The sequence below is a fragment of the Balaenoptera musculus genome, chromosome 9 (assembly GCF_009873245.2).
Source record: "Balaenoptera musculus isolate JJ_BM4_2016_0621 chromosome 9, mBalMus1.pri.v3, whole genome shotgun sequence".
NCBI lineage: Eukaryota > Metazoa > Chordata > Mammalia > Artiodactyla > Balaenopteridae > Balaenoptera > Balaenoptera musculus.
Genome location: NC_045793.1, coordinates 90205802 through 90231801, shown reverse-complemented (window position 1 = coordinate 90231801; position 26000 = coordinate 90205802). Strand labels below are relative to the sequence as shown.

At 45.7% G+C, this 26000-nt stretch overlaps 1 protein-coding gene across 1 annotated transcript in view; it reads right to left on the bottom strand.

Annotated features, from left to right (window-relative positions):
* Positions 1-26000, bottom strand: part of CDHR3 (cadherin related family member 3) — a 73006-nt gene that overhangs the window by 10747 nt on the left and 36259 nt on the right. Inside the window, exons 7-13 of the mRNA XM_036862828.1 lie at positions 22228-22376; positions 20051-20240; positions 7907-8078; positions 6554-6656; positions 5180-5278; positions 3501-3727; positions 1039-1210 (exon numbers count right to left, since the gene is read on the bottom strand). Coding sequence (XP_036718723.1) covers positions 1039-1210; positions 3501-3727; positions 5180-5278; positions 6554-6656; positions 7907-8078; positions 20051-20240; positions 22228-22376 — 1112 coding nt within the window. The remainder of the gene's footprint in view (positions 1-1038; positions 1211-3500; positions 3728-5179; positions 5279-6553; positions 6657-7906; positions 8079-20050; positions 20241-22227; positions 22377-26000) is intronic.

Below are 26000 nucleotides of genomic sequence, written 5' to 3'. Positions count from 1 at the left end.
GAAGGTGCATCCTGGGCTGGCAGGGACAGTAGTCCCCATCCCCACCTCCCCAGCGGCTCTTTTGGGGCTGCAGGCTCACAGCTTAGGGAGCCCAGAGCAGAGAGGCTGCCCGCCCAAGCAGCTCTTGCTCATTCCTCCGGTGGCTGCAGACTCACTACCAACTAAAAACCAGTAAATGGACCAGGGGATGATGCAATTTTACTCCCGAGCAGTGAAGTGCCCCATAAAGGCCTGAGGGTTCTCAGTGTGGATTATTTCCATCTCTGGTCACTGCAGTCTCGAGGTGGGCTCTGCCCCTGGGCTTTGTGACACAGCCTGCTCGAGAGGCTTCCCGCTGCTCCAGTGCCGGCTCTGCCAGCGCTCAGCAGGTGGCGGAGCTGGATTTTTCACTCTTTCACGTGAAACTGCTCTGCTTGTTTGGGTTTAAATCTCTGGCCTCGGCACTTCATTAGATGAACTATTTTGGTCTCATTTCCGTTGAGGGGTGCTCTTTTTTTCCCTCCCACAATGGTATATTTTTAAAGAGAGAAAATGAATGGAGCAGAAGAGAATTCCTGAGGACACGTTTCAAAATGCATTTAATCTATTTCATCTATTATTATCCAGAGAGAGGACTGGGATTCCCCTGCCCCCCCTACAAGCTTGCAGGAAAAGAGGTGGGGGAGGAGTTGGACTAAAAAAATTTTTTTAAACGACACTAATCTGATTCGTGAATCCTACGACAGGCTGGGAATTGGGGGTGGGGGTGGCGGGTCACCATCAATGGGATTCACTGTTCCTTGGGCCTTTGGGCAGCCAGGTATGGGAGTCTGGGAAGAGTTAGGTGAGAAGGGGAAGCCAAGGGGGGGGACTGGGAATTCCAGAACCATTTGACTCCTCATCCCTGGTTTCCTCATTCAAAACACCCCACCCCCTACACGCTGTGCCAGATCAGTGTGTGAGCTCAGACCCCCACCCCTTCTCCCTAAACAGCTGCTACAGCCTCCAACACCAGGAGCCCTCAGCAAGGGTCCAGGACCACTGACATCAATACCATACCTGGGCCAATGGAGTAACGAAAAGACCTGGGGCTGGAATCAAGGTCAGTACACGTGAGCTTGAAATTGTAAATATTTGTGCCAACTTTCAGATCCACTGGGATGGCCAGGAAGTACGAGTTTGGGGTACAGATTGGTTTTTCATCATTTTCTTCAATGATGTTCACAGTAACCTAGAGCAGCAGGAAAGTGGCCTTACTGAGTAGTTATCATTGAGCCCTTACTGTGTGCCAGGCACTGGGCTATGTGCTTTTTGTGAATTAGTGAGATTTAACCTCATCCGAGATAGATAATATGTTTATTCCCATTTTACAGATGGGGAAGCTGAGGCTTAGGGAGATTAGGTAATTGACCTAAGGCCATTCAGTTGGTGAGTGGCAGAGCTGGGATTTGAACTTAGGTCTGTCTTACTCCAAGTCCTATGCTGTTAACTTCTCTACTGTGTGTTGTGTGTGTACATGCACATGTGCATAATATACGTAATAATACATTTCCACACCCCTCCACACACATGCAGCTAAACACATATGCTCATCCCCAGATGATGTTGAGTTGTTTTTCCAGTAACGATGATGGATTTATGGTGACCCTCCTGTGCTTCCTTGCTTGCTGCCCCTGTGAGTTGGAAGTTCTGTCTTTAACTTTGGAAGATTGAACAATGGCTCTCAACCATGGCTCCACTTTGTCTGGCCCTCTCCAGACCAAATGAATTGGACTCCCTGGAGGGTGGGGCCCAGGCCTGATTTTTTTTTTTTTCTTCCTTGATTGATTGATTGATTGATTGGCTGCCTTGGGTCTTCGTTGCTGTGCACTGGCTTTCTCTAGTTGCAGCGAGCGGGCTTCTCATTGCGGTGGCTTCTCTTGTTGCAGAGCACAGGCTCTAGGCGCGTGGGCTCAGTAGCTGTGGCTCACGGGCTCTAAGCTCAGGCTCAGTAGGTGTGGCGCACGGGCTTAGTTGCTCCGCGGCATGTGGGATCTTCCTGGACCAGGGCTCGAACCCGTGTCCTCTGCATTGGCAGGCAGATTCTTAACCACTGCGCCACCAGGGAAGTCCCCAGGCACGATTTTTATGTTCCCCAGCCGATTCTAATACGCAGCCAGGGTTGAGAACCACTGGGATAGAAGGAGGTGACCTGGCTTAGCCGGGGTCTTGTGTGTAACCCAGGATCTCAGCACTGCACTGAGCCGGTGGTGCTGGCCTGCCACAAGCAGGGGCCAGCCTGTTTTCTTTCATCACCGTCTTTTATGCCTGGTGAATTGGAATATGGACTGGGATGCCTGCCAGCACGGAATCATAGAATGTCAGCCCTGAAAGGGACTTATGCCATCATCACCCTTTTTAAAAGCTTATGAATTTTTGAGTCGTATTCATTCTACCTCTGAAATTTGGGGATTTCAGCTATCTCTGAGCCCAGGAATAAATTGAAATGTTCTCTCTAGTTAGCTCCCAAAGTGGACTCCATTCATTCCTCTCAAAAACCCAGGCTAACAAACACGACAATTACCTTCAACTTAACACATCTTTTTCTCAGCTAGCAACGCCAAGCCTTACACATCATTGAAAACATTGTCCCACTAATTCAAAGCAAGTCATCAGAGGAACTGGACTATTCAGGCATTGGGTTATGGGGTGACACTCCATGTGTGAGAGAGAAATCAGGGTACAAAGATAAGCATTGCTCGGACCCCCTTGGCAAATTGGGATCAAAGTTGAGAAATGAACTCTGTCTCCTGACCCTGAACCAGTCATTCTATCACACAGGGCTGCCTGCCGCTAGCTGAGTTCATTTTGCCTTATGTTTTTTCACTTTACTAACGGGAAAGACCAAGAAATAGTTCCCTCTTTGTGACCATCATATTACCCTCAAATATTCCTAACCACTGGCAGCACAGACCTGTCAAAGCCTGGCTCCTCAAAGTACGGCCATGGACCAGCTGCCTCGGCACCACTTGGAAGCGTGTTAGAAATGCAGGTTCTCAGGCCCTACTCAGACCTACTGACTCAGAAATGCATTTAACCAGGTTCTCAACATCAGAGGTTACAAAGCAGCATAGTGCTGTGTCAAGCCAGATCATTTTAAGATCTATCCCATCTGGTGTGATGGGGCTCGGGGTAGGAACAGGGTAAAACTACTTGGGGGCGATGCACAGCTACAGCCCACCTCAGCAGCAAGGGGGGATTTAAGGGCAACAGGAGGAAGCTTGTCCCCCAGGGTGGCCATCCATCTCAGCGCTCCTCCCAGTCACCCATAAACGTGGGCTTACAGATGTCAATCTTTATTTCCTGGCACTGCTATGGGTGTCCGATTGTGCTGTCCGGGACACCACTAGCCATTTCTTGTCATGTCTGCAGGAGGTGCCCTATTAAGCTTCCTTGTTGCTACGGTCACACCTGGAGGGCGCCAGGGAGACCCGAAGTCAACCACTTGGGCTGTTGTGAATGCACCAAATAGCCCCACTCACAGTGACTGAGCTGCTGTCCTCGCTGTTGGTGGCCTGGATTCTGAGAATATAGATGGGCGTTGTCTCGTAGTCCGCTTTAGTCACCAGCTGGAGTTCTCCCGTTTGGGGATTAATCCAAAATATGTTTGGGTAGTGCTGGCTGGCCCCTCCGGTGGAGATGGAGTACACAATGCTTCTCTGGGGGAAGTCTTTATCTGTCGCTTGCATCCGTCCAACCCGGGTTCTAGCTGGAAGAATAAAGTACCTGCGATTACTGCTGAAAATAATATCTGAGATTAGTCCTGTTTTGGGGGTGAGAGGAGGAACCAGGAGCAGACACTCTCAGTGCCATGGGCAGAAAGACTTTTGGGGGCCTCTTTGCTGTTCAAACTCTGTATGTTTTACATCTTTTAAATTCAAATGACGCTAATGACACCCACTAGGAAACTGGCCGTATGATTCAAGCAGTACTGCGAAGTCTAAAAGACAATTCATACCCTCATATAGACTCCAAGCACACCAATTATTATATGATCCTAACGCTGCAAAGAACATTCACATATACATCTTTTTGCAGCAGTGTTGTCTTTTTTATTTTTCAAATTTTCTATAATGAGCATGGGTTGCTCTTATAAAACAAGATGAAAAACATAATTTTTAAGGGTTTAGCAACAGGATGATTGGAATATTTTTGATTTTTAAATCCTGTTCCATTTTGCTTACTTCACAAGTCTTGTTGGTGGGCTGCTGGACTTCTGGCTTGCTTGTTTTATAGAAGTTCTTCCTCATAAATTATACTCCTCAAGGGCAGGATCTTCTCTTATTCAACTATATAGAACAGCACTATGTGCTTGACCCAGAGTAGGTGATTAATAATTGTAGCAATATCTGTGAATTCATAAAAAGCCTATTCCTGTTGCACTTATTATTCACTGGATAAGGCATAAGGAATCGACAGCGTTTTCTTCAGACCCTCTTTTTGCATTTTGTTTAAAATGTAATGTCAGGAAATGGAGCTCATCATAAAGAGAGAGAACGAAGTGAAGAGGAGATCATTTTAGAGGGAGATTGTGGGGTTTGTTTTGTTTGGTTTTGAGTGTAGAAGCATCCACAATCAAAGTCTCAAAGACGGTGGTGAGGTCTGATTATTCTAGAGTTAACAGTCTCCCCTTCACTGGGAGAGACGGGGAGAAACCCAGCTGGAGTGGGGCGGAGCCTGCAGAAATGGAGGCGTCCGAAAGGGCGGAAAAAGAGGCCTCCAGGGAATCCTTCAAAGGCAGAGAGAAAACATCTTTATTTTGTTTTTAAATGAAAGAAATCTAGAAATGGGAAGCCTTCTCTCTATTTTTAAATTTCAATTCTCTGAGTGAGCTGGATAAAAATCACAGTGGAGACCAAGGGAAAACTTAGGCTGCAAAAAGAGAGGATTAGCGGAATCAGGCACCCAGACAAAGAGGCAATCAGGGGGTTCAGAGACATGCAGTTTAATCAACAGTTTTCCAAATCTGGATTTCACCTGAAGGGCTCCTCCACAGTGAGGAGAATTTAAAAAGTGAGACATGCAGTAAACAGGAATCAGCTGTGAGTCGCTGTGCACAGCACCACCAGGGCCTCTGACAGCGAGCCTCCCTCCGCCCAAGCGCGTCCCGGTCAAGGGGTCTGTCGAGAGCACTGGAGTCTGTGTCTCGTCGGTTACTTACGTGGGCTTAATTCCGACACGGCAAATACGTAGGATGGGCTATCAAAGACAAGAGGAAACTCATTTTCTGGGCTTGTTAGGATATAAATGTAGATATTATCTACAAACGGAAATAGGAAAAAAAATTAAATCACAATACAGGCATCCCTCATTCTGTTGCGTTTTACGTACTGCAGTTTGCAGATATTGTGTCTTTTACAGATCGAACGTTGTGGCAACCCTGTGTTGAGCAAGTCTATCGGCACCATGTTTCCAAGAGCATTTGCTCACTTTGTGTCTCTGTGTCATGTTTTGGTAATTCTTGCAATATTTCAAACGTTTTCCTCATTATTATATTGTTATGGTGATCTGTGATCAGTGATCTTTGATGTTACCATGGCAGAAAGATTATGACTCGCTGAAGGTTCAGATGATGGTTGGCATGTTTTAGCAATAAAGTATTTTTTTAATTAATTAATTAATTTAATTTTTATTTTTGGCTGTGTTGGGTTTTTTCGTTTCTGTGCGAGGGCTTTCTCTAGTTGCGGCAAGTGGGGGCCGCTCTTCATCGCAGTGCGCGGGCCTCTCACTATCGCGGCCTCTCTTGTTGTGGAGCACAGGCTCCAGACGCGCAGGCTCAGTAGTTGTGGCTCACGGGCCTAGTTGCTCCGTGGCATGTGGGATCTTTCCAGACCAGGGCTCGAACCCGTGTCCCCTGCATTGGCAGGCAGATTCTCAACCACTGCACCACCAGGGAAGCCCAGCAATAAAGTATTTTTAATTAAAGTATGTACATTATTTTTTTAAGACAATGCTATTGCACACTTAACAGATTACAGTATGTAGTGTAAATGTAACTTTTGTATGCATTTGGAAACCAAAAAATTCACGTGACTCGCTTTATTGCTTTGTGCCAAGCCAAAGAGTTTGAATGTGAACTTGACAGCTATGGGGAGACACTCAAGGGCTTTCAGCGAGAAGTAATACGGTGGCATTTGCATTTCCTGAAAATCACTGTCAGAAATGTGGTGGATGCGTTGGAGAGGGACAAGACTAAAGGTGGGCAGAAAGACTCTTGAATGTTGTAACTCGTCTCGGAAAGAGGAGGTTCTGCATTAGAGCAATACTAGTGGGATGGAGGCGCGGCGGAGTCGGGGGGAAGGCAGCAGATCCTCGAGATTTTAGTAGGTGACACAGAAGAAAGGACTTGGAGACTGATTAACTGTTCTTGGTGAAGGACAGGAGGAGGCTGGGCTGATTCTGAAGTGTTGGGGTTTTGGAAGTCTCCTTTTGAACATAAATACATCCCCAGCCCAAGCCCAAGCATTGCCCAGCACAGTTTAGTCATTGCTACTCAAGGAAGATGCTTCATGAAATAAACCAAAATGATACTTGCTTTTATAGTAAGGGGGGGCAACATCCTGCACCTGGATGATCACAGTGTATTTATTGCCGGCTGCTAGGTTACTTGGATTTTCATAATCTAGATCACCAATCAACTAGATTAAAACAGAGAGATCAGATTACACAGAATAAACAATCCTTTTAATTGAACTGACATTTTCATGTACTGTTAGTGGACATGTAAATTGCAAAACCTTTCTGGAAAGCATTTTTCCCCATAGGAGGAGCTTTAAAAAGTTATGTCCATGCCTTTGCTCACTGCTAGAGAACTTATTTGAAAGAATTTATCAGGAGAGAGAATCTGTTTAAAGATGTTCATCAAGCACCATTGGCCAGCATAGGCTCAAGATTTCAGGTTAAGTCAAAGAGAAGCACGATACAGAATCCTACATGCAAGGTTATTTCCATCATTTAGAATACTTATGCATATATTTATAGACTATACATAAAATCTGTGCATAGGGAAGAAGACAAGAAGGAAATATATCAACATGTTAATAGTGGTTATTACTGAATAGGAATGCCTTTCTGTGTTTCCTACATTTTCTACAGTGAACATGTATTAATTTCTCAAACAGAAAAAAATAGAAGTTATTTTTAGTTGACAGAATAAAATTGATACGACTTTTTGGGGGATGGGAGGTGGAGAAGGGGGTGTTTGAGAGGATGGCTAGTGGGCTGCTTGCTCTTCTTCCTGAGGCTTTATCTCTGATGCAAAGATCTCCCCCATCAAGACCACCCCCCTGTAAGACCTCCACCTTACCCTGCCCTTCTACCTCTCTCCTCCTTTCCCCCCAACTCTCCAGTGGGAACCTTGTTGTTAAATGTCTCACACAGCTCATTGAGACCTGCCTTTTACTCCCATTCTTTTTCCAATTATGTATTTGCCCCAGTGGAGATGCCCCTCTTTTTTGGGTCTCCAGTGGTTCTACAGTGCGGAATTTAGCAGGACACACTCATGGCCCTGGCCCTGCTGTCTCTCACCTCACACATCTATGGCGAGGAATGAGCACTGAAATAAACAAAAGTGCTTGAGCCCAGAGGGCACTGATATGTGCCTGTGGAAGCATGCTAACGAGGCACACAGCCTGCAAACCACGAGCTATGCAAGAAAGAATCCAATCCTTAGCACCCCAGGCATAACCATGCATAACAAACAATTCCTGGAACTTGGGTAAAATAAAGAGCAAATGGGGAAAACAGAGTCACTGTTAAGTTTGTCAGTTACAGTCGCTGGGAGAGGGAGTTACTTTGGAAATTTCTCTCTATGGGGCAGCAAAAGCACTATGCATGTTAGACCAACTTCCCCAATGCCCTTTCGATGATGCAGTGACCGTTAACTGACCACGATTTTCCCAGAGCCAGCTGGATCCTGTAAAAATCTGCTGCTGCTGCCCACTCCAGATGGCGTGGTGAAGTTGAATTGGTTGTTTGGTGCTTCACTGTCATCATCAAAGCAGAACTTGTTCAGGTCCAGAAGCAACGTCCCCTTGGCTGCTCTCTCAGGCACCATAATGCTGGCGAAAAGACACGATTCAATATTTGCCCCCCAACAAATGGTGACTGAGCATTCCTTCTAACACAGGCCCCAGGCTAGACACACCGGCTTTCATGTCAATTGAAAGCAAGTCCATGGTTAAGGCAGTACCTGCCTAACTGGTGTCCCCACTCTGCCCTTGACTCCTTTCAGAGGATTCTGAACACAGCAGCCAGAGGAATCCCGTGAAAATGTCAGATCACGTTGCTCCTCTGCTCCTAAATCGCAAAGGGCTCCTGATTTCACTCAAAGTCGTAACTCTGATCTACAGCATCTTTCATGACGTGCGCCCACCCCCACCTCCACCCCTTACCTGTCTGAACTCATCTCCTACTAATTCTTCGTGTTCACTCTCCTTCCACCCTGGCCTCCCTGTGCTCCTGGACCCTCCCCAGGCTCTGGCCTCAGGGCCATTGCACTTACTGTGCAATGCTTTTCCCACAAATGTCCGCACGGCTTGCTCTTTCCCTATCTTTAGTCGCGAATCAAATGGCACCTTCTCAGGAGGCTCCCTGGCTACCCCAGCTAAAATGTCAACGCCCCCAGCCCATTGCTCCCTCTCCCCTTCCCCCCTTTAGGTTTAATGCTTGGTGCTTACCATTTTCCAATATACTATACAGTTTACTTACATATCCTGTTTATCACCTGTTTGCCCCCAAGAATGTAAGCTCCACAAGACTGGGGATCTTTATCTGCTTTGTTCTTGGCACACTCAAGAAATATTTGTTGAGTGAATGAATGAATGGTAGCTTATGGGACTAGCACAGAAGTGAAGAAGAATATAAGAGAAATAGAAATTCTGCCCCTGCCTGTAGGAATTGATAATCTGGTTGGGGGGGAGATTGCTGTACCCCTGCACCCCTCCCTCCCCTCCCATGCTTAGAAGACTGGAAATTCCTCCACTTGTGTTCTCATGACTTCGAAGTCATAGAAGGGCCTCCTGACACCTTAGCATCATTCATTCAATAGAGGCTTATTAAAGGTTGAATTCTGGGTCCCAATCTCAGTTCACTCCAGCGGGGAGGCAAATAGTATGCAAATGAGTAAAGCTGCCCCCAAACTCAGAGCCATCTGGTCAAGCCCAGCGTGGAGTGGGAGACTCTGAGGAAGCATGGTAACACCTCTAGACCCATTAAGGGACTTCACACGTCTCCAGGTTTCAGTTTTTCCATCTATAAGATGGACATGTTGATTAGCTTTTGCTACATAACAAACCAGCCCAAAACCTAGTGGCTTAAAACAACAGGCGTTTATTCTTTCTTACAACACTAAGGGTTATCCATTCGCTCTTTTGGTTCCGGCCCAACTTGGCTGGTCTCTCCAGTCACTGGCAGCTCGGTGGGGGCTAGATGCTCCAGGACGGCCTCACTCACAGGTGTGGTGGGAAGGTGGGAGGTCTCTGCTTCATATTACCTCCCATCCTCCAGGAGGCTAGTCTGGGCTCTTCTCATGGAGATCTCAGGCTTCCAAAAGTAGCAAGTCCCAATGCACACACACCTTTCAATCCTCTGCTGCGCCATGTTTGTGAATGTTCCGATGGCCAAAGCAATTCACCTGGTCAAGTCCAGATTCAAGGAGTAGAAAGAGATACCCATCTCTTGATGGGAGGAATGGCAAAATCACACTGCAAAGTGGCTCATGTACAGGCAAAGAGGAATTTGTGTGGCTAGTATTTTCTTTCTCTTTTTCTCTCTCTCTCCTTCCTCCCTTCCTCCCTTCCTCCCTTCCTCCCTTTCTCCCTTTCTCTCTTTCTTTCTTTCTTTCCCTACCACAATCATGTTTTGCTTTGGGCAGGATTTCTTACAAAAATATATTGGGGCTGCCAGGAGAATGTGCCTGGAAGACCTACAGCTGCAGGAATAGAATGATCACAGACCCCAGCTGCTCGGCTCTGAAATCCATCATTGTATTTGCAGTGAGGTCGTGTGCCAACGACAGGGCAGGGCAGAGATACTAAGGCAGACTCATTCCTGTCCTGTGACAGCTGACTTTGGCTCCAGGACTCCCCAGTGCCCTAGCCAAGTTCATGGACTGCAGAACAGACTAGAACATTCCCACCCACGCACCCTCCCTCCTTCCTTTACTCAGGTCAGACTTGCATCACGGTCTGATGACCCTCGCAGCCTAGCCTAGCTCTCTCCCCATCTTCTCCCACAGGCATTTCCACTAATAAAAGCCTCACACATTTAATCCTGTCTTGGCATCTTGTTCTCGGAGCATCAACACGTGTCTCTAATCCTCTGTACTATCACCTCTCTCTGCAACAGAGTTATGCTGCTTTCTATGTTCCACATCAGCTCTTCATGGCAGCTAAAATGGGCTTAGCAAACATGGAGCCAAGTCTGACGGCAAGGTTGTTTTTGTGCTGCTGAGGGTAACTGGGTTTGCTGTGGGAAAGCGGTCTTTCTCACAGGTGTAACTGAATCTCCACGATGTCTCTGTGTCCCAGCAGGACTGGAGTCCGAGCATTTCCATTCTTGTCTTGGTGGCATGATGTCGTGGTTTTACTCATAAATACTTAGAAAAGATACTATTTGTTAAATACCAACTATATGTGGTATCCTACCAAACACTTTAAAAACTCTGTCTCTCATCCCCTCATTGCCTAGAGGTTTGTGTTCTTGTCCCCATTTTACAGATGAAGAAAGATTGGTTCAGGGTGGTTTCAAGACCTGTCCCAGAAAGCTGATGCATCCAGGCACCATCCTCTTGTCAGTGTTAAGAGTCACAGTAAATTTTACTTACGGTTCTATCAGTGACTCTCCAGGCCCACAGAGGGTTCAGGGATCTGAGCCTTGATTACAAGTCTGCAGAAGCTGGAAGGTTGCATCACCCAAAGACTCTAGGGTCCGGAAGCCAGACATTTCACGCCCTCCAAAAGAGGCCTTCACACTTGGCCCCTTAGGGCCGCCTGGCATGTTCTTTTCATTTTCCCCCCGCCACTTGGTATTTTCCCCCTAAACGCATGACTTGGAAAACCACTCCCCCCCCATTCATCACTCCCTGCCTCAAAGGCGGGCTGCCCTCACTCCCAGCCATCTGACCACGGTTCCCCCCCCACTTGGAGGTAACAGGCCCAGCCAACGTCCTCTGCCTCTGGCTCACAAACAGCCTGCAAAGCACTTTCAGCCAAGCGCCTGACAATTTACAACCAGAGCGGCTCTGTCATGGGGCCTTTGATGCCTCCATCAGGGCCTTGGGCTCATTCATCACCAGCCTGGGAAAGCCGCAGGGGCTGTTTCTGTCTCTCGGCCGCCTGAGAGCCTGCGTGGACCCACGGGGATGGCAGGGAACCTGGCACGAAGCCACCTGCCTCGTGGGATCCACTGGGTGCTTGGTGCCCTCCCAGCCTATTCTACCTGCTCCCCCAAACTCCGCCGCAGAGACTGTGCCAACAGCCCTGAAGAAAGGGTAAATATTCAGGGACAGGGCTGCCAGAGCCTGTGGCAGCACCAGTGCTGTCGTTTGGCTTGCTTTTGACCTGCCTGGGTGCTTCCACTCTGGTGTGGTGGGAATGGACAAGATGCTAGGCATGGGAGAGTGGTGGGTAATGCAGGTCAGGGTTTCCCAGCCCCTCCCTGGAGTATGCAAACGAAGCTGGGGTTTGGGAGTAAAAACTCTCACTTTCCGGACTGCAGAGGGAGGAGCCCTTTTGTTGCCCCTCCTCATATCTTGGCTTTTACAGGACGACTGCAAGTTCCTCCCACTGCAAAAGCCCAGAGCCCTCCTGGAACATTGTTTAGAGTTACCTTTAGTAATAAATACAATTAGTTCAGTTACTGGCTGGCGTTGACCTTCAAGGCTAATTTGGAGAGAAGATTATCAAGGGCAGGACTCTGCATGAGCTTGTCTGGACAGTCTAGGATATTCAAAATGTGATTTTACCAGCTAATATGGAATGCAGTTTGTAAACTGTCATCTCACACGTCAGGGGACTCTGGACCACAGGAAGCCACAGCACACACTTACCAGAAATGCACTGAGGGGAGAAAATTGGCCAGGAAGGCTGGAGATAGCACAGTCCTCTCCAATCATTGATACCCAGAATTCTTACTCTTCAACCATCTTCCCCCACCTCTTAGGGCAGGAGAATGAAGGGGAAAGCAGGAGGGTCTAGAAGAGCAGGACATGAGGAGAAGAATTTCCCAAGATGCACTGGAGCCACCCAAGGGCACTAGCATAGCTTTAGATTTTCAAAGAAAGTGCAAGAGTAACTCTGTGGATCACCTCTACTCCATCCCAGGGACCAAACTTCTCTTAACAGTGGTGGGTTTGATTTATGCAGAATATGGTATGGAAGTCACGGTCCTAACTATCCATGACAACTGTTCTCACCCATCAAACAGACTCTGTTCTTGGGGTTGGGATAGGAGCCTATCACATGGTCAAGGCCACCATTATTGATTTGATAGGGGCCTCAGCAAGAAGCAGATGGCAAATTAAGATAATTCTGGGAGGGTTTAGTAAAGGGACTGTTACAACGCGTACACACGGTACATGGAAACTTCAAAGGATGGTCTAGGTCTAGGAAGAGTGGGCCTCCCTTTCCACTGCTAGGCCTCAAGGAGCCGGAGGGGGGAGCAGTTCCTGAAACCGGAACCAGGGGCAGAGGGTGCTGTGCGCAGAGGGCGGCCTAATAGGAACTGAGACCTTCAGGAGGTGGAGGGGCTCATGCCGCTGACAGCGAGGGAGCCAGGGGATAAATACCCTGACTTCTCTCTCCCCCTCATTCCAGGGCTTCCCGTGGGCCAACGGGAAGGTGCGGGGCAAGGGAGCAGTTGATTTCCATAGAGGTCAGCCTCCTGGGGCACAGAGCAGGGTTGGGGAGGCTGGGAGCTAGATCTGAAGAGGCAAGTAGGGTATGTCCAGAACAGGGTTTAGCTGTTTTGATGCCAGGCTCAAGACTACTTGATTCTTAGCGCTATGCTGGGCATGCCAGTGAGGAAAACAGGGGGACATTGAAGAGCATAATAAAGGAGTTTGTATTTCTACTGCTTATCCTAGATCTTCTTTGTCTAGGGTCCTTTGTCCTTTGCATGGCCACACTATGTATCAGGTCTATGTCCAGAGTTACCTAGAGCTTAAAAAATGAACTTGCAAAAGCAAAGATAATCTCAGAGGGAGACTCTTTCCCTAGGGAGATCTGAAAGTGAGACCAGCTCTGGAGTTCAGCTTTGCTCCAGACACAGGACACTCTCTCAGCAAGGGTCGCTGCAGAGGTGCCCTCCCCACCCCCAGGAGGAACCACCTTCAGACTCCCAAGAAACTGGAGACTAGCTATTAAGAAACCACAGAGATGAAGCTAACCTGGGGAATTACTCATCTTGTGGCATTGAGACAAAATAGTTAGTGGAAAGACAGTACTGTTTTGCAAGAGTCATATTAACCCAGAATCACAAGGGACTTCATTGATTTTTTTAATTTTTGACTTTTATTTTATTTATTTTTTTATACAGTAGGTTCTTATTAGTCATCAATTCTATACACATCAATTATACATGTCAATCCCAATCGCCCAATTCATCACACCACCACCACCACCCCCCAGCCACTTTCCCCCCTTGGTGTCCATGTGTTTGTTCTCTCCATCTGTGTCTCAATTTCTGCCCTGCAAACCGGTTCATCTGTACTATTTTTCTAGGTTCCACATATATGTGTTAATATACGATATTTGTTTTTCTCTTTCTGACTTACTTCACTCTGTATGACAGACTCTAGATCCATCCACGTCTCAACAAATGACCCAGTTTCGTTCCTTATTATGGCTGAGTAATATTCCATTGTATATATGTACCACATCTTCTTTATCCATTCATCTGTCGATGGGCATTTAGGTTGCTTCCATGACCTGGCTATTGTAAATAGTGCTGCAATGAACACTGGGGTGCATGTTTCTTTTTGAATTATGGTTTTCTCTGGGTATATGTCCAGTAGCGGGATTGCTGTATCATATGGTAATTCTATTTTTAGTTTTTTAAGGAACCTCCATACTGTTCTCCATAGTGGCTGTATCAATTTACATTCCCACCAACAGTGCAAGAGGGTTCCCTTTTCTCCACACCCTCTCCAGCATTTGTTGTTTGTAGATTTTCTGATGATGCCCATTCTAACTGGTGTGAGGTGATACCTCATTGTAGTTTTGATTTGCATTTCTCTAATAATTAGTGATGTTGAGCAGCTTTTCATGTGCTTCTTGGCCATCTGTATGTCTTCTTTGGAGAAATGTCTATTTAGGTCTTCTGCCCATTTTTGGATTGGGGTGTTTGTTTCTTTAATATTGAGCTGCATGAGCTATTTATATATTTTGGAGATTAATCCTTTGTCCGTTGATTCGTTTGCAAATATTTTCTCCCATTCTGAAGGTTGTCTTTTTGTCTTGTTTATAGTTTCCTTTGCTCTGCAAAAGCTCTTAAGTTTCATTAGGTCCCATTTGTTTATTTTTGTTTTTATTTCCATTACTCTAGGAGGTGGATCAAAAGAGATCTAGCTGTGATTTATGTCAAAGAGTGTTCTTCCTATGTTTTCCTCTAAGAGTTTTATAGTGTCCAGTCTTACGTTTAGGTCTCTAATCCATTTTGAGTTTATTTTTGTGTGTGGTGTTAGGGAGTGTTCTAATTTCATTCTTTTACATGTAGCTGTCCAGTTTTCCCAGCACCACTTATTGAAGAGACTGTCTTTTCTCCATTGTATATCCTTGCCTCCTTTGTCATAGATTAGTTGACCATAGGTGTGTGGGTTTATCTCTGGGCTTTCTATCTTGTTCCATTGATCTATGTTTCTGTTTTTGTGCCAGTACCATACTGTCTTGATTACTGTAGCTTTGTAGTATAGTCTGAAGTCAGGGAGTCTGATTCCTCCAGCTCCATTTTTTTCCCTCAAGACTGCTTTGGCTATTCGGGGTCTTTTGTGTCTCCATACAAATTTTAAGATCTTTTGTTCTAGTTCCGTAAAAAAAGCCGTTGGTAATTTGATAGGGATTACATTGAATCTGTAGATTGCTTTGGGTAGTAGAGTCATTTTCACAATATTGATTCTTCCAATCCAAGAACATGGTATATCTCTCCATCTGTTGGTATCATCTTTAATTTCTTTCATCAGTGTCTTACAGTTTTCTGCATACAGGTCTTTTGTCTTCCTAGGTAGGTTTATTCCTAGGTATTTTATTCTTTTTGTTGCATTGGTAAATGGGAGTGTTTCCTTAATTTCTCTTTCAGATTTTTCATTATTAGTGTATAGGAATACAAGAGATTTCTGTGCATTTTGTATCCTGCAACTTTACCAAATTCATTGATTAGCTCTAGCAGTTTTCTGGTGGCATCTTTAGGATTCTCTATGTATAGTATCATGTCATCTGCAAACAGTGACAGTTTTACTTCTTCTTTTCCAATTTGTATTCCTTTTATTTCTTTTTCTTCTCTAATTGCCGTGGCTAGGACTTCCAAAACTATGTTGAATAATAGTGGTGAGAGTGGACATCCTTGTCTCGTTCCTGATCTTAGAGGAAATGCTTTCAGCTTTTCACCATTGAGAATGATGTTGGCTGTGGGTTTGTCATATATGGCCTTTATTATGTTGAGGTAGGTTCCCTCTATGCCCACTTTCTGAAGAGTTTTTATCATAAATGGGTGTTGAATTTTGTCAAAAGCTTATTCTGCATCTATTGAGATGATCATATGGTTTTTATCCTTCAATTTGTTAATATGGTGTATCACATTGATTGATTTGCATATATTGAAGAATCCTTGCATCCCTGGGATAAATCCCACTTGATCGTGGTGTATGATCCTTTTAATGTGTTGCTGGATTCTGTTTGCTAGTATTTTGTTGAGGATTTTTGCATCTATATTCATCAGTGATATTGGTCTGTAATTTTCTTTTTTTGTAGTATCTTTGTCTGGTTTTGGTATCAGGGTGATGGTGGCCTCATAGAATGAGTTTGGGAGTGTTCCTTCCTCTGCAATTTTTTGGAAGAGTTTGAGAAGGATGGGTGTTAGCTCTTCTCTAAATGTTTGATAGAATTCACCTGTGAAGCCATCTGGTCCTGGACTTTTGTTTGTTGGAAGATTTTTAATCACAGTTTCAATTTCATTACTTGTGATTGGTCTATTCCTATTTTCTGTTTCTTCCTGGTTCAGTCTTGGAAGGTTACACCTTTCTAAGAATTTGTCCATTTCTTCCAGGTTGTCCATTTTATTGGCATAGAGTTGCTTGTAGTAGTCTCTTAGGATGCTTTGTATTTCTGTGGTGTCTGTTGTAACTTCTCCTTTTTCATTTCTGATTTTATTGATTTGAGTCCTCTCCCTCTTTTTCTTGATGAGTCTGGCTAATGGCTTATCAATTTTGTTTATCTTCTCAAAGAACCAGCTTTTAGTCTTATTGATCTTTGCTATTGTTTCTTTGTTTCTATTTCATTTATTTCTGCTCTGTTCTTTATGATTTCTTTCCTTCTGCTAACTTTGAGTTTTGTTTGTTCTTCTTTCTCTAGTTTCTTTAGGTGTAAGGTTAGATTGTTTACTTGAGATTTTTCTTGTTTCTTTAGATAGGCTTGTATAGCTATAAACTTCCCTCTTAGAACTGCTTTTGCTGCATCCCATAGGTTTTGGGTCGTCATGTTTTCATTGTCATTTGTCTCTAGGTATTTTTTGATTTCCTCTTTGATTTCTTCAGTGATCTCTTGGTTATTTAGTAATGTATTGTTTAGCCTCCATGTGTTTGTGTTTTTTACGTTTTTTCCCCTGTAATTCATTTCTAATCTCATAGCGTTGTGGTCAGAAAAGATGCTTGATATGATTTCAATTTTCTTAAATTTACTGTGGCTTGATTTGTGACCCAAGATGTGATCTATCCTGGAGAATGTTCCATGCGCACTTGAGAAGAAAGTGGAATCTGTTGTTTTTGGATGGAATGTCCTATAAATATCAATTAAATCTATCTGGTCTATTGTGTCATTTAAAGCTTCTGTTTCCTTATTTATTTTCATTTTGGATGATCTGTCCATTGGTGTAAGTGAGGTGTTAAAGTCCCCCACTATTATTGTATTACTGTCAATTTCCTCTTTTATAGCTGTTAGCAGTTGCCTTATGTATTGAGGTGCTCCTATGTTGGGTGCATATATATTTATAATTGTTATATCTTCTTCTTGGATTGATCCCTTGATCATTATGTAGTGTCCTTCCTTGTCTCTTGTAACATTCTTTATTTTAAAGTCTATTTTATCTGATATGAGTATTGGTACTCCAGCTTTCTTTTGGTTTCCATTTGCATGGAATATCTTTTTCCATCCTCTCACTTTCAATCTGTATGTGTCCCTAGATCTGAAGTGGGTCTCTTGTAGACAGCATATAGATGGGTCTTGTTTTTGTATCCATTCAGCAAACCTGTGTCTTTTGGTTGGAGCATGTAATCCATTCACGTTTAAGGTAATTATCGATATGTATGTTCCTATGACCAATTTCTTAATTGTTTTGGGTTTGTTTTTGTAGGTCCTTTTCTTCTCTTGTGTTTCCCAGTTAGAGAAGTTCCTTTAGCATTTGTTGTAGAGCTGGTTTTGTGGTGCTGAATTCTCTTAGCTTTTGCTTGTCTGTAAAGCTTTTGACTTCTCCATCGAATCTGAATGAGATCCTTGCCGGGTAGAGTAATCTTGGTTGTAGGTTCTTCCCTTTCATCACTCTAAGTATATCATGCCACTCCCTTCTGGCTTGTAGAGTTTCTGCTGAGAAATCAGCTGTTAATCTTATGGGAGTTCCCTTGTATATTATTTGTCGTTTTTCCCTTGCTGCTTTCAATAATTTTTCTTTGTGTTTAATTTTTGCCTGTTTGATTACTATGTGTCTCAGTGTGTTTCTCCTTGGGTTTATCCTGTATGGAACTCTCTGCACTTCCTGGACTTGGGTGGCTATTTCCTTTCCCAGGTTAGGGAAGTTTTCGACTATAATCTCTTCAAATATTTTCTCGGGTCCTTTCTCTCTCTCTTCTCCTTCTGGGACCCCTATAATGTGAATGTTGTTGCGTTTAATGTTGTCCCAGAGGTCTCTTAGTCTGTCTTCATTTCTTTTCATTCTTTTTTCTTTATTCTATTCCGCAACAGTGAATTCCACCATTCTGTCTTCCAGGTCACTTATCTGTTCTTCTGCCTCAGTTATTCTGCTATTGATTCCTTCTAGTGTAGTTTTTATTTCAGTTATTGTATTGTTCATCTCTGTTTGTTCTTTAATTCTTCTAGGTCTTTGTTAAACATTTCTTGCATCTTCTCGATCTTTGCTTCCATTCTTTTTCCGAGGTCCTGGATCATCTTCACTATCATTATTCTGAATTCTTTCTCTGGAAGGTTGCCTATCTCCACTTCATATAGTTGTTTTTCTGGGGTTTTATCTTGTTCCTTCATCTGGTACATAGCCCTCTGCCTTTTCATCTTGTCTATCTTTCTGTGAATGTGGTTTTTGTTCCACAAGCTGCAGGACTGTAGTTCTTCTTGCTTCTGCCGTCTGCCCTCTGGTGGATGAGTCTTTCTAAGAGGCTTGTGCAAGTTTCCTGATGGGAGGGACTGGTGGTGGGTAGAGCTGACTGTTGCTCTGGTGGGCAGAGCTCAGTAAAACTTTAATCCACTTGACTGCTGATGGGTGGGGCTGGGTTCCCTCCCTGTTGGTTGTTTGGCCTTAGGCAACCCAACACTGGAGCCTACCTGGGCTCTTTGGTGGGGCTAATGGCGGACTCTGGGAGGGCTCACGCCAAGGAGTACTTCCTAGAACTTCTGCTGCCAGTGTCCTTGTCCCCATGGTGAGCCACAGCCACCCCCCACCTCTGCAGGAGACCCTCCAACACTAGCTGGTAGGTCTGGTTCAGTCTCCCCTGGGGTCACTGCTCCTTCCCCTGGGTCCCGATGCACACACTAGTTTGTGTGTGCCCTCCAAGAGTGGAGTCTCTGTTTCCCCCAGTCCTGTTGAAGTCCTGAAATCAAATCCCACTAGACTTCAAAGTCTTATTCTCTAGGAATTCCTCCTCCTGTTGCCAGACCCCCAGGTTGGGAAGCCTGACGTGGGGCTCAGAACCTTCACTTCAGTGGGTGGACTTCTGTGGTATAAGTGTTCTCCAGTCTGTGAGTCACCCACTCAGCAGTTATGGGATTTGATTTTACTGTGATTGCGCCCCTCCTACCGTCTCATTGTGGCTTCTCCTTTGTCTTTGGATGTGGGGTATCTTTTTTTGGTGAGTTCCAGTGTCTTCCTGTCAATGATTGTCCAGAAGCTAGTTGTGATTCTGGTGTTCTCGCAAGAGGGAGTGAGAACACGTCCTTCTACTCTGCCATCTTGGTTCCTCCTCCAAGGGACTTTATTTTAAAATAACGGTGAGTAGATTGTGAGACAAAGAACAGGTCAAAATATCCAAAAGAATTTGTATCTGCCTTTTCCCCCCTCTCCATTGCCTTTTGTTCACAGGCAGTTAAGTTGTGTAAAGTGAATTAGATGCTTTGTTTTGTTTTAAGTAAATACTTGGTTTCATTTATTCATATTACTGGTGGCGCGCTTCTCTGGGAGCTCCTAGTTACCGATCCTAAGTCTCAAGTATCTACTATAACTGCTAACCAACAGCACCATCTTGCCATGGGTGGCAATAAATAAAGAAAAGGTACAGTCCAGAGAGTGCCTGACAAGTCCTGTGGACTTGTCACCAATGGAGATGAACGTGTTGTAGAAGAGAGCAAAATAAAAATATTTTTTAACAGAGTAAGAAAGTGGAGAAGAGAGATTACAAAGAGGAAAGAAAATGGAAGAGAGGGAAGAAAAAAGGATGAGGAAGGAAAATCTCTCACCTAAAGGGACAGTTCAAATCTACTTATTTTATTGAGCTGTGTCACAGGTGACCACAATCCGTCAGTCCCCGCCAGGCTATACCAGAATATCCAAGCACCCCCAAAGAGGTGATGTGCCCACACGTGTCTCAGAAGGCAAATACCTGAAGGTGAACTTGGTGCACGTCGAGGGGTTGTCATTAATGTCTTCCACAATGAAGGTTATCTGCTTGCGATTCTCCTGACCCCCGAAGGGTCTATCCTTCACCAGAACCTCCAGAGATATGGCAGGATTTTGTCTTAATTCCCCTGCATCTCGGTCTATCCTGCGCACAACTTGGATGGTCCCAGTAACTGTGAGAAAGCAAAGGTCAGAATATGGCTCTTTGGAGAGAAATGAAGAGTCGAAGGCAGGTGGAGACTTGGAGTACATTGGAAAAGAACATTCTCATGTGAGGACTGGCTTACAAAGAGAATATTCTTTATACAAGTACATTAAAAAAAAAAAACCTAGTGTAAGTTCCTGTCTTGGACATTGACTGGGGTGTCTGGCCTGATCCTTCTAGAATTTTGCACCTCATGCCTCAGGGTTGGGCCCTCTGGCAGCTGTCCTTGCCCGTCATTCATTGGACTGATAGACAGCTGACTCCAACCCCTGGGTTATCTTTCTGGAGAATTTGTAACTGGGAGACACAAGTCAGGTTCCTAGTGGAGCTACAGATAAGATGCCAGAACTGTAGCTGCTGAGGGCGCTGGAGCAGCACCGCTCCCCATCCTTCCTGTGCCCTGACTGTTTACTCTTTCTCATGAGATACGCAGTATCCTGGTGATAGGTGTCTGCTACTTTTTTTTTCTCTTGCTTGGTTTGGCTGGCCTTAGTTTCTGTTACTTGCAACCAAAGAGTCTTAATGAATATGCTACCAAAAAACCCCACTTATTTGTTAAAGGTTCAATTTGCAGTACTCGAACGAACAGAATTCTAAACCACAGTTGTCCATCCCGCCATGATCACTGGAGTGAGGTCCTCAATGACAGACAGCACCGCCTTTGCCCGCCTCTCCTGGGCACAGGTAACCTTTGCCCACCTCTCCTGGGCACAGGTAACCTTTGCCCTAAAGCCTATGGGACGAGTAACACATTGTCTTTTTGGGTTGTCCAGTGCTGGCCTCCACAAAATCATTATGTAAAGTGAAGTCCTTTTGGGTGATGTGACAGGGATTTATGAGGCGGTATAGTCTAGGAGTAGGGAAGAGCACAGCCTTTGGAGTCGGGCAGCTTTGGTTTGTATCGCTGATTCACAACCTACAAGCTGTGAGACCTTGGATGAGTCACTTAACCTATCCGAGTCTCTCTCTAAGCCTCAGTTTCCTCATCTGTAAAATGTGGATTATGGTAGTTCACTGGGTTGCTCTGCTGGGTACTTAAGATAGAATGCATGTGGATCACGCAGCATCCTGCCTGGTACGGACTAAAAGGTGGTCATTAAGAGGGAGAAACTCTCCTTCTCTGCACCAAGATACTTAGATGGGAAAATCTCCCAGGAATCCACAGATGGATGTATCAATAGATTGATGCAATCCAATATGGTAACCACTAGCCACATGTGGCTCTTTAGCACTTGAAATGTGGCTAGGCCAAATTGAGATGCAGTAAGTAAAACACACAACAGATTTCAAAGAATTGGCACAAACAATAATAAGGTAAAATATCTCATGAGTAACTTTAAAATCTTGATTACAAGTTAAAATGATAATATTTTGGATATATTGGGTTAAATAAAATGCCTTATTAAGATTAATTTCACCTGTTTCTACTTTTTGTGGCCACTTTAAAATTACATATGTGGCTTCCACTGTATTTCTTCTGGACAGTGCTGGTCTGGAGCCTCTGTTCAGGAGACTTCAAGGTACCCTCAGGATAGTGAACTCATCCATCCTTAGATGCCCACCTGCCTCAGAGGTGGAGTGGTGATACAGCTGATGATGCAGCTGTCGACACAGGGCCCTGTTCAATGTCCCCAAACCTTAAGCCAGCTGCTTTTAATACACCTATTACAGGGAATTCCCTGGCGGTCCAGTGGTTAGGACTCCACGCTTTCACTGCCGGGGCCTGGGTTCAATCCCTGGTCAGGGAACTAAGATCCCCAAAGCCACGAGGTGCGGCCAAAAAAAAAAAAATACACCTGTTACCCTGATAACTTACGATAGTCTAGACGGAAAGGCATGCCCCAGACCAGAAGACAGAGAAAATATTTGTAAAACAATCCAAATGGCTGAATTAAAGTATGCACATAAGGATGTGTGTGTGTGTGTGTGTGTGTGTGTGTGTGTGTGTGACTTACACTGATTGATCATGAAATAGCTGTTGACAGTAGTGATGCTGTAGAAGAGGAAGCTGGTGAAACCTTTATCATCAGGGTCCTCAGCTGTGATATTGGCCACAATTGCTCCTGGACCCAGCTCCTCGGGAATCGTGTACACGTGCGTTGGGCTGGAACAGAAATACAGCAGACACAGCTCATTTCAGGGGCACAGGAGGGTGGAGTCTGGGAGGTGGGTATTTTGGTTCGTGCTAAATATAGCGCTGAGCTCTTGGAGTTGCATCAGTGTGTTCGGGAGGGAGAGCTCAGCAGCTGAAAGGAGGGGTGACTGGCTTTTGTGTTTCCGCAGATCACATCCCTGTGGATGCAAAGAAGTTGCCGTGCTGCGATGGCAACGATTTATACCAGCCACGGTCCCTGGCTCCGCGCAGGCCTGATGCCATTTCAGGTCAGCCTTGGCATTAACATCTTTTAAAATAAGGATAGTCGGCCTGTCCAGCTGTCTTCCCTTCTCCCAGTTCGTGTGCAGAATTTTCCTGAATTCTTTTAAAAATCCCTCTGGACACAATAGCCAAAACTATAACTTCCTGATGCCCACACCATGGTTGCCACCAGAAGCTGATTAAATTGTGAACCTTCTCTATCCCAGGGCCTCTGCTCACTTTTTATTTCTTCCCTTTTCTTTTTTCTTTTTTTGTTCTGAGGAGGCAGAATTTACACACAGAACGTGTATGCCTTTCCAAGTTGCGTTAACCGTGAGGTCAGCTCTCTGAAGGGAGAAACGAGCCCCACCGGCAGAAGCTAAGGTCAGCGCGCTGCCCTCCAAGGATGACTTCTTACAAAGTAAGCCCAAACTGCTAACTTATGCACCTTCCTCAGACCTGTACTGCCTTGGAAAAGGCCCAAAACCAGACAGATATGTTTGAGGTTTTAACTGCATACCCTGCGTAAATTGAATAATTTTGAATGTACCAAGGGAAGCTTATCGTTTAAAATAACTCTGCAGGAAGTCCTTTTGTGGAGGGAAAATCACTTCAGTGGGACAAATAGTCGTCTTTAATTTACCAGTTTCCTAAATTTGGGTTTTCCCATGTGGGAGTGTCTTTAAGAGGGGAATACTCTACCTCGGATCTAAAGGATTGCGTTCGTTTCATGAGCTCAGAAGGTCTCTGCGGTTCTATCCCATCATCTGTAGGGCCAGAGGGAGGAGAAAGGGGAGGGGGCCTCCAGGGGAGTCAGAGGCAGGCCGAGAACGGCTGGAACAAGGCCCTCCCCAGGCAGGCTGCTCCCGGGATCCTGGGCCGGCCCCCACTCCTGGGGCGCCCTCCTGTAGGCTCGCTCCATTGATGGGAGACAGTAATCTTGTTCAGGCCAAGAGGCCACCTCAGTGCTCTGGACCTCTCACTACCAGGGGTCCCCCAGAAGCTGCCGTTTGTCCATTTACTTACCTGACACACACCATTGTCAGGGAATCCGTGCCGCCCGCCAGTGGGTCCAGGGATGGACAAAGTGGGATGCAGCCAAGGAGGCGGGGCGGCAGGAACCAAAAGCAGAGCCAGAGGAGAGAGGGGGACGGCCCTGGCTCCCCAGGCTGTACTAAGCCCTTATTCCACTGTGTGAGAGACCCTGTTTCTCACGTGTTGGATTTTTTCCTTTGGCTACATTGAGGGGGTTCCGTTAATTTCCAACAGAGAGATCACTAAGACACCCGTGCGACCTTCCCAGCCTTGCCTTTGCTACCCCAGGGGTGGTCCCCGCCTTTCTAACTGCCTTCCTGAGCATGCTGGGTCCTTCGGCCACTCCAGAGCCCTGAATCAGGAGCCAGAGTTTCACAAGATGTGCGGGGTCGGGGGCGGGGTAACACTTTAAAGTTTGAGAAGGACTATTATGAGGAGTCACCAGAGGTGACAGCCAGAGGCTCCCAGCCTCTCACAGGACAGACAGAGGACACCTTGGGAGAGAAATCCCCTTGCTCCCACCCTCCTCCTTCCCTTCAAAGACAGTGGTTCTCAGCTGCAGATGATTATGTGGTTTGTCACAACTAGAGGAGCAGGCTGCCCTCGGTGTGTAGTGAATCGAGGCCAGGGACGCTGCTAAACAGCCTACGATGCCCAGGACAGCCGCACCGCAGCAAGTATCCCGCTCCAAATGTCAGGAGTGCAGCTGTTTAAGACCCTCATCTGCGGGCTCCTGCAGCCCACATTGGGCGCTCCGGGAAATCAGGTCCTCGTGAAGAGGACTGATCAGGCTCTTGGTGAAGACACAACTCCCCGGGTACAACATCCTGTCCTTGGCTGACTTGATATTGAGCCTGGCAGAAGATAAAATCTGTGGTTTATTTGGTTTGGGGATCCAAGACCCAAGTGTGTATAAAATATCATTTAACTTAGAAGTGTTACCCTCAAACCACAGTAGAAATCTGTTCAAATGCGGTGAAGCCAGGACCCCTGCAGCACCCCCGACAGGGGAAAGCTCTGATATCACTAATTCCCACACCCCTCTCCCCGTGACACTGGCTCACCAGAGCCTGGACCCAGGGCCACACTCAGGGGAAAGGGTGTGAATCCGGGATGACCTGGGTATGGCTTCTGTAAGTCCATAAAGTGTGTCTACACTGCCTGGCGCCAGGTTGAAAAGGACTGTGAATGAATGCAAAAGAAATGGGCAGAAGGGGAGAAAGACCCACCTGCCTGACTCTAAAACAAAGTTCTTTGCACGAGCAGCGAGCACTGTTTGCGAGGTAGAGAGTGAATGTAAGTCGGGTACTCTTATAATAAACTGCCCGACTTTCATAATGGCAGCATCCTGGAGTGCACATCACGAGAACATGAGACGTTCAGCATTTGTCACCACCCGGGAGAAAAATGGTGACGCATTTTCAACAACAGAAATAGTACTTGCTTTGGTTGTATTTCATTGCAGGACCTTAACAAATAGTAAAGATAGAAGAGTTGTTTCCACATTTTGCATTTCTAACTTCACACTCAGACTCAGTCTACTTGAATCCATTTGAGGATTTAATTTTGTTTATCCTGAATTAAATAACTTATCGTTAGTCCTAGCACTAATTTGGGAGAAAATAAGGATGATAGTTCAAGGGAACCAGGAAACCCTCAAAGTTAGTACCTAGCTTGAAACTGAGCAAACTTGTTGTAAGTCAGGATGGCTGAGGGACTAGGTTGGCTCTAATTGAGCAGCCCGGGCAAAGTAGGGCAGCCATCCTGCCCCAAATCCTGCCTCACATCCTTCTAGATCACAGGCTCTCGCAGACCCATCCTTACCAACATCCAGGGAGCACTGTTTGAAATAAAGTCGACTGTGTTTTTAATAAATGGTTAGACAGTCACAGAGGTCATGCTTCCTGTCTGGGATGGAGCCTAACAGGTTCATCTCTCAAACCAAAAATGAGAACCAGAGTTCCAGAGCAATCTCTGGGGGGCCCCAACAAACAGCCAAGGTCATGTTCTCTTTCTGCTGAGGCCAACTGCTTTATTTTGGAAGACACAGTCCAAACCAGATGGCCTACACGTTCTGCCCCTTGGGCGAACTGATTATTTTCCCCTTTGCAGGCCCATTAGTCTGCTTTCCCACCTCACAGACTGGGGGTGTGGAGAGGGCATCGCAGAACGTGTCAGCTCTAGCCCCACCGCCATCACCTTCCTCTGGGGATCACTGATGAATCCGCATTGCTGTTTTGGCCAATACTTGAGTCCGAATCCAGGCTGGGATGTCACAACTATTTATAAACTGCCTGTACTGTGTTCCTGGAGGAGCCCGTCAGCAGAAATGCACTG